This window comes from Acanthochromis polyacanthus, chromosome 9 (genome assembly GCF_021347895.1).
Source record: "Acanthochromis polyacanthus isolate Apoly-LR-REF ecotype Palm Island chromosome 9, KAUST_Apoly_ChrSc, whole genome shotgun sequence".
NCBI classification, from domain to species: domain Eukaryota; kingdom Metazoa; phylum Chordata; class Actinopteri; family Pomacentridae; genus Acanthochromis; species Acanthochromis polyacanthus.
This window is the reverse complement of record NC_067121.1, coordinates 18,797,691-18,806,806: the sequence shown is the minus strand read 5'-3', so window position 1 is coordinate 18,806,806 and position 9,116 is coordinate 18,797,691. Positions and strand designations below refer to the sequence as shown.

At 41.5% G+C, this 9,116-nt stretch overlaps 1 protein-coding gene across 1 annotated transcript in view; it reads left to right on the top strand.

The window, feature by feature from the left end:
• The first annotated feature begins 5,035 nt into the window (after positions 1-5,035).
• Positions 5,036-9,116, top strand: part of cacnb2b (calcium channel, voltage-dependent, beta 2b) — a 64,121-nt gene continuing 60,040 nt past the window's right edge. The window contains exon 1 of the mRNA XM_022195308.2: positions 5,036-6,055. Within this exon, the coding sequence (XP_022051000.2) occupies positions 6,008-6,055 (48 nt within the window). The 5' untranslated portion in view covers positions 5,036-6,007. The remainder of the gene's footprint in view (positions 6,056-9,116) is intronic.

The window sequence follows — 9,116 nt, the reverse complement described above, 5'->3', positions numbered from 1 at the left end:
ATAACACACACCTGTCCTCAGCACAAGGTTGTTTTGTTTGTGGGTACATCTATATTAAATGACCACATTCTATGTTGCTGTTGTTTCTGATCATCAGTAACTCATAAACAAATGCTGTATTTCTGGGGAAAAAAATGCTGCTTTTCTGACAATGCCAAATGAGGGAGTGAACAACCTTGGTTTAGTACTGCACTCTGAGTGCTTTTTTTTTGTCATGGCAAATGCTATTAAACTGAAGAATAGAGATAAGATGTGTGTATGAAGTACATAATAATGAAGGCTCTAGTAGTCACTGATGTTCTAATGATATTGTGTCTCAGTAGAGGACACACACACAGATGGAAGATCATAAAGTAAAACATGGATGTATGTGCAGGTGTGGATTTTGAAACAAATCATATGCTGTTTAGAAAATGAAATGTACAATACTCAAATCATAATGGTGTTAACTTAAAGCTGCTGTCCGGAGTTTCCGTTTGTTTTCAATTTATGTATCATTTTTTAACAAAGCTTAAATGTGTTAGTCTAGTTCGATACTATAATATAAAGTTAGTATAACGCGATATGAAAATTTATTCCTGAGCTCCGCCTTCCTCTCATAGACCCCCACGTTATTCCAAAAAGTGCCGGTCGCTGCCGACCAATCAAGTTCGAGCTTCAGCTTTGTCATGCTGTCAATCAACGGTTACGCGCACAGCAAGCAAGCCCATGCAGAGGTGGGCGAGCTACGCACTACGCAACCGCGAACACATTTGTTTTGCTTGTGGAGGAGAGAGCATCAGGGCTCAGCAACTTCCAGAAAAGTTACCAATCCCACGGCTTGTCAGGCCAAGAGACTGCAGGACGTTTTTTGGCTCGGGGTGCTCGCGTCGCTCCCCGACCACGGCCTCCATAGCCCGCCTGACGGCTTCGTTTAGATGCCCGACCTCTGGAGGAAGATGTTGGGGCGTCTGGGACATACTCTTCGTCAGAGTAGTCATGCAATTCTGAACTCTAGATAGAAATAAATAAACAATGTAACACATGTACACGCGTAAATGCACTAAGTTTGATAAACAACGTCATTGAGAGGGATACACGAGTGTAATCACATATTGAAACTTTACTCGTTCTTCCTAGCAGATTCATGTTATTTTGGTATTAGGACAAGTTAGACTCAATACAGCATTCTAGCGTAATTCCTTTATTATTTACTAAATGTACTAAATGTAGAAGAGTAGAAAACAGCAAAACAGGCAAGATGCTGCAGCACTCCGGGCACTCCTCTCAGGTACTGCGCGCGTGCACAAATAAAGGGGCGAAATCAGAGGGAGGGAGGGTGGGACCAACAGTGTTTTGGGAGACGCTGCGATTCAAACTCCGGACACGAGCTTTAAGGCATTATAACTGGTAAAATATATTTCAAACCTAACAATACATAATGGTGTAGCATGCATGAAATCTGAAACAAAATAATAGGGCAAAATCTGAACATGTTTGGGCATATTCTCTGTAAAACATGACCTAATGATAACCCAATGCATATGGTCTCTGTAGGGGGTGATCTAATGGTGAAATATGATAACCTGATGTCAATATCTTACCAATAAACTTAGAAAAGTATAATGGTGTCAAAACTGTCACTCCAGTAATACACCCTGTAGGTGTGGGGAAAATGTCAAACTCTTACAGCATAAAAGACGATGCACAGCTCAGTATCTCTGGTTTGTCTTGTGGTGTTATTAATGCTAAGAGCTCTTCCTGTATTTTCTGTCAACAATAAGTTCTGCTGTCCTTGAATTCTAACTTCTCCTGGGGATCTTTTGAGGATCTTTGAAGAAGCTTTCTTGGACATTTGAACACGGTCAAGTCTTAGACTCTGGCCCATGATTTGGGATCTTAGTTTCCACCTCACAACTCGCAGGGTGGGACATTCTGTATCATTCTTCTTATTCAGAATCAGTTTTCAGTCAAACCTGTATGACTGAATTGCTCCACTATGTGTAGCATGGTGATGACGAGAGTGGCTGTGGGTTCTTAGTTTTGCTAAAATTCTCTCAGGAAAGAGAATAGTCACAAGTTTCTTTCAGAAGCAGGTGGAAAAAAAACTCCTTCCTGTGTCAAGAGGTTTGTGGGCTCAATTATAGAGGGGAACGTCTTGAAAGGAAAATACTTTTTTTTCTTGCAGCGATGAACAGAGGCAGGATAATCCCCAGTGCCTCCTCAGCTCCCTCTCAAGGTAACATGAAAAACAAGAGAGAGCACCACAGCAGAGAGGAAATATGACACAAAAAGGAAGCAACAGCATGTATCTTCTTTAATGTGGTCTGGAAAACCAAAATTATACCTGGTGTAAAACTAGTCAAAAGACGCACCATTGTTGCTGACACATCTGATAGTTTTATTGCTAAATATACCAACTGTGCTAGGTTATCTGGGCCATATACTGATTTTAACCTGGATTTTACTCTGTCTTCCTTGTCTTCATGTGACAACTTGATCAATAAATTTAGTCAATTAGTAACAGAAATTATGGATGACATAGCACCTACAAAAACTAAATTATTTTCTGGCAAGACCAAAGCACCGTGGAGGAATGTGGAAAGAGTGAGGGCTCTAAAAAGAGACTGCCGCAAATCTGAGCGCAAGTGGCGCAAGACCAAATTGCAGGTTGACTGTAAGATCTATAAGGATACGCTCAGTACTTATAATAAAGAAATAAAACTATCTAGACAGCATTATTTTTCTCAAATCATTACTGACAACTCTAATAATTCTAAGTTTCTTTTTAGCACAATTGATAAACTCATTAATCCTCCGAGATCAATACCCACTGAGTTCCACTGTACTGATAAATGTAATGAATTTGCATTGCATTTCAAATCTAAAATCTTGAATATTAGGAACAATATTGGAGTTTCCTCTGTTGGTGGACCTGACCACTCCCTCCGCTCAGTACCATGGTGCCAGCACTCTTTCCAACTTCACTCCTATTCAGTGCAGTGAACTACAGGAAGTTGTGCAACAGCTAAGCTCTGCAACTTGCTCTCTTGATCTCATGCCCACTAGGTTGTTTAAAGATGTTTTTAACTGTATTGTCGATGATGTACTCAAAATTGTAAATACCTCCTTAGAGTCTGGAATCTTCCCCTCATGTCTCAAACATGCTATTATAACACCTCTGTTGAAAAAGAATAACCTTGATCCATTTGCTGTTGAGAACTACAGACCAATTTCAAACCTTCCATTCCTGGGGAAAATTCTTGAGAAGGTTGTTTACCAACAATTACTTGGGTATCTGTCGTATAATAGCCTGTTTGATGTTTACCAGTCTGGTTTTAGAAATAATCATAGTACAGAAACTGCCCTAGTCAGAGTTATCAATGATCTGAAAATTAATACAGACAACCATAAAGTTTCTATTCTGTTACTTCTTGACCTTAGTGCAGCTTTTGATACTGTGGATCATGTCATTTTACTCCAGCGCCTTGAACAGTGTTTGGGCCTCAGAGGCACAGTCCTTAACTGGCTTTCATCATATCTAAGTGGTAGATCTTTCTCTGTTTTGGTCGGCAGCTATGAATCTGATAATGTCAGCATTCAATACGGAGTCCCACAAGGCTCAATTCTTGGTCCTCTGCTTTTCAATTTGTATATGTTACCACTCGGGTCCATTATCCAGCACCATAATATTCAATATCATTCTTATGCTGACGACACGCAATTATACGTATCTGTTACTGCTAATAATTTGGGTCCAGTCAATGACCTCCTTCAGTGCATTACAGATATTAAGTATTGGATGGCAACTAACTTTTTACAGCTGAATGAAGACAAAACAGAGATTCTTTTAGTTGGTCCGAGTACTCTGAGGCAACATATTCTCCCTTTGTTAACTCCTCTGTCAGTAAAACCATGTGAGCTTGTCAAGAACTTGGGTGTTATTTTAGACGCTGATCTTAACTTTCAGAAACATATAGCTAATATCTCCAAGACTGCCTTTTATCATCTCAGAAATATATCTAAAGTAAAATGCTTTCTGTCGCAAGCAGACTCTGAAAGACTGGTTCATGCTTTTATCTCCAGTAGATTAGATTATTGCAATGCACTTTTTGCTGGACTGACAAAGCAAGTACTACATAAACTTCAGCTTATTCAGAATGCTGCGGCCAGAATTTTAACCAAAACTAAGAGGTATGAACACATCACTCCTGTTCTATCCTCTCTTCACTGGCTTCCAGTGAAACAGAGAATCGATTTTAAAATACTTCTTATTGTTTATAAATCTATGAATGGTTTAGCTCCTTCCTACGTTGTTGACATGCTCACTGAATACATACCGGACAGATCCCTTAGATCATCCAGTAAAAGTCTTCTTATCATACCAAGAATTAATTCAAAATCTGCTCATGGTGCTTTCAGTCACTACGGTCCCACTCTCTGGAATTCTCTACCTCAAGAACTAAGGTCTGCTACAACAGTGTCTTCTTTTAAAAGCAGACTAAAAACGTATCTTTTTGCACAAGCCTTTGACTAGGTTCAAAATGATTGGCTGGGTGATAGCATTTTATTATGGAATTAATGTTATTATTATTGTTTTTCTTTTTCTTTTAATATTATATCTTAATACCTTGTAAAACTGTTTGTTTTATTGCTACCCTTTATTGTTATTTAATTATTTGTTCTTAAGCACATTGAGTCTGCGCTTGTCGTATGAAATGTGCTATATAAATAAATGTGACTTGACTTGACTAACAGCAGAGACAGAGAGAGAGAGAAAGAGAGAGGGAGCAGACATTGTGGACAGAGATGAGGCGAATAAGATAGAGGAAGAAGAAGGAGAGGGCAGATAGAGAGATGACAGAGGAGGAGGGATGGGGGTGTGTTGGGGGGGCTGTTAAGGAGGGGTGGAGGCTTTGTTAAATCGGAGAGGCTGGAGGCGCATTTGAATTCAGGCTGTGTGTCTCCTGCGCTAGCCGAATGTTACCTGCTCTAGCATGGCAACAGAGAGAGAGGGAGCGCGGTGAGCTTCAGCTGCAGCCTCAGCACACACACACACACACACACACACACACACACACACACACACACACACACATACACACACACACACACACACACACACACGTGCACATCACACAGTCACAACAGGAGTGTAAAGAGTGACTCAGGTAAGCAGGAACGCCCCTGATGAGAGAGGACCCTTGAGAGAGGAAAGCAGCGTGTGGAGTGAGAGATACTGGAGGAGGAGCTACAGAGCTGGGGTTTTTTATGTTTTTTTTTGAAGAAGAAGAAGAAGAAAAGAGGAATCGCACCGAACCTGAAAATCTCTGAATCTGGACTCCAAGGGTGGGCTTGCGAAGGAGGGATAGATAGGAAAACAAGCGAGATGGATGTGGAGTGATGCAAGAGCTCTGATTGGATAAATCTGAGAGACTCACAGAGAAGAAAATGACATTTAGTTTTGATAGAAAGACTGTTTGGGGGGCTTAAGCTGGGGGAGGCAGGAGGGGAGATTTTTCGACAGGGTGAAGCCGGGACACAGAGAGGGGTGAGATGTGGTAATGGGGGGGGCAAAAACACACAGAATGGGAGTTGAACCACCTGTCCTTCTAAAGATGAGGTGAGCACGGACGCATATCAACACAAGCAGACCCACACACATCACACACTCTGCACATCAGTCTGAGCCTTCAGTACAGCTGTTGGATTTGCGATAGATTGGATCCCGGCTCCCCGAAGAGCGCATGACTTTGAAGATGCTGTGATACGTCTGGCTTTAGTATCACCTGGACTCAGAACTTAGAAGAGGAACCAGCCTCTAAACTCCCCTGCGACAACCTGTGGACGTACCAGATTGGAATTTTTCTTTTCTTTTTGTTTGCAAGATCCCAAAACTCCCCGGTGAGCTTGCGATCAGGTGGTTCACCTGTGCCATGAGGATCCTGCGTGTGAGCCTGTCCTGAAACGAACCCCCCCGGAGGCTCTATCGGCCTGTCCCCTCTTCTCTCCCCAACTGCATGTCTTGATGTATTGCTGTGGGCTGGGACACTGGCGGAGAGTGCAGTCCACCTATGTAAGTGACCACCGCAGCATCACTTGCGGCATGCACCCCCCATCGTTTTGATCCCATAGCAACAGTGGAGTTGTTTTGTGGTGATGGTGAGGGGGCTGGGGTGTCGGGTGCGTCTAAAAACACAAGCAGCGGATAATTCCATGTACGGCAGCTGAATACTTTTTCCAAATAATGCCGATGATCATTTCACATTTGTGTCCAGGTGTCTCTTCCATCTGCAGCATGTAAACATGCTCAGTCCCACAAGCAGTCCAGTAGCAGCTGTGAGTGTGACTCTTACAACCTGTTATTTTCTGCAAAGGTGTTCACTACTCGGTGATGGCCGATGTGAGTTTTCAGCTGCTCTGCAGTTTACCAGGACAGATGGTGAAACTATCAGATAGTTCCAGCTACAGGGATTCCTCCAAAAATCAAGCAAAAGATGGATGGTTTCACATCTGGCGTGTTTAGGTAACAGTTTAAATTCAGTGAACTGTTATTTTTGTGTACTTTGAATACATGGCATCAGCTTAAAAGAGCTGCTTTCCTCATATTTACAGCCCTGGCTGAGCTGTCTGACAGAGGAAAGGAACGGGGGAGGACAGACAGGTGCTGTTATCTCATTACAGGCCAGGTTTACTGTCCTCTCAATGACAAGACGAGATGACATGAGCAGGGAGGGCAGTCTCACTCCTCTCATCCACCTGTTTCTCTTTCTTCCCGTCTTCCCTTTAACTCCCTCTCTCCCTCTTTTTTCCCGTCACTTTGCTGCTATATCACTATTTGCATTCCTGCTTTTTGCATCTGTGTGCCTCTCCTCATCCTCTTGTAGGCCATTCTATAGACTTAGAGCTGTGCATTGTGTGATGGCGCTGACTGCAGAGGATATCGTAGCCACATTCCTACATGAAATAGGCTTACTGTCAGCCCTCAACACTCAATAGGCTGTCAGCGCAGAGCCTCACAGATTACCACGTACTGTACTGCTGCATGCAATGTGTGCCCACCTCAGCAACAAGCCAGGAAAGGAGCTTACAGAATCAAAAGCCATGGACGGCTAAAAGCAGTGGCACACCAAGAAGTGGGACCTGGTGCCCACATTCACTGAAGTCTCATTGACTGCATGTGAGAGAGCTCAGTTTAGCACAAGAGAAAACCCAGAGCAGAAATCAAATGCATGCAAACAGAAAGAAGCAAAAAATAATTCTCTAAAATGTAACGTTCTGATGCACTCTGTTGTCCTGCCTAATGCGCTGCACGTTGTCGCCAGTGACATTTAAAAGATAACCACCCAGTTTGAAGGCTGTGAATCCCTGAAAGGTTGGAGAATAAGTCTAATGGGTCACCAGTGTGTAAGTAGATTGCAAACAAAATAAACACATTACACTTTTTTTCAGATTTAGCTTTAACTTTGGCTTCTTTATTAGGAAATACTGGATAGTTTCTTTCTTCATGCTCTAAAACAAATATGATACAGCCTAAGGGGGAAACTTCACAGTCTGGCTAAACTGTTTTGCAGCTCACATACACCACCCTTCAAAAGTTTGGGATCACTTGAAAATGGAATTATTATTGAAAGAAAAGCATTGTTTTTTTTCAATGAAGATAACATTAAATGAACCAGAAATACAGTTTAGACATTGTTAATGTGGTAAATAACTATTGTAGCTGGACTGATTTTTAATGGAATATCTCCATCGGGGTACAGAGGAACATTTCCAGCAACCGTCACCCCTGTGTTCTAATGCTACATTGTGTTTTCATGGAAAACATGAAATTGCCTGGGTGACCCCAAAGTTTTGAATGGTACTGTATGTATGCAGTCTGTGGTGAAGCCAAGTGGGTACAAGTAAATCCATTTCTGATTAAACGTTTGATCAACATCTAGACCTGCAGATTTTGTATATGAAGAATTGTCAGTGTAGTTCAAGGCAGCAACAGCAGATATAGAACTTTTCCTTCCTCCTTTAAAGCATGAAAATTTAAAGTTCTTAGTATGTTCCTCCAGGTGTGGCATTTGCTGGCACTGAACAGACACGGATTACCTTAAGTGCTCGCCTGGCTCTAAGAAGGAGCTTTAGACGTCAAACTATTTTCTGCTTAGTGGCTGGCGTTTTCATAATGCTGAGTGTCAGGACAGTTCGACCGGCAGGTGAAGGGCGGGGCTCAGTTATCCCCATTACATAAATGTCTGATAAAACCTTAGAAAGTAGACACAGAAACAGAAAAAGACATTACAGGAATAAAAAAAAAAAATGAAACAAACTCCTGTGCAATTTAATATTTTGCGTTGTCATTTTCAGAATACCAAAATGAGACAACCACATTGACTTTTAGCCAAAATATTTAAACAGATGCAGTAAGTGTAAATCAATCTAGATGAACTTATACTATTGTTCAAAAGTGTTCGATCACTTGGAAATGTCCTTATTTTTGAAAGAAAAGTATTTTTTTTTTCAATGAAGATAACATTAAATGAATCAGAAATACAGTCTAGATGTTGTTAATGTGGTAAATGACTGCTCTAGCTGGAAACGGCAGATTTTTAATGAAATGTCTAAAAATATCTTTCATCAATATATCTAAAGATTTATCAAATTTTACCTTTAATTTTGAAGTTGTACATATGATAGATCATTCTGTAGGCATATTTGAAATTATTTGCTTCTTTAATAATACTGTCAAAATACCATAACATTAGCCTAGCCGCGCTAGACAACCCACGGCAACGAATTTAATTCTCTGCCAGGGTGGGTCTAGTTACCCTCTATAAGGCTCGAGGCTGGATTCTCCTAAAACTGGCCGGACGAATCACCATGAAGTGTAGAGTCAGAAGGCGGGCGTAGCTAAGTGACGACAGAGGCGCGACAATTCTGACAGAAACAACCGGAAACAACTAGCCTAGCCATGCTAGACAACCCACGGCAACGAATTTAATTCTCTGCCAGGGTCGACAACAAAAACGACAACAGTCGTTGAGCTCCATTAGCACCGACTCCGAATAATCTTTCTGTTAACATGTCTGTAATATACTTGAGCTTCACCCATTGACTGTATAAATAAGGCTTCACCGAACTACCGT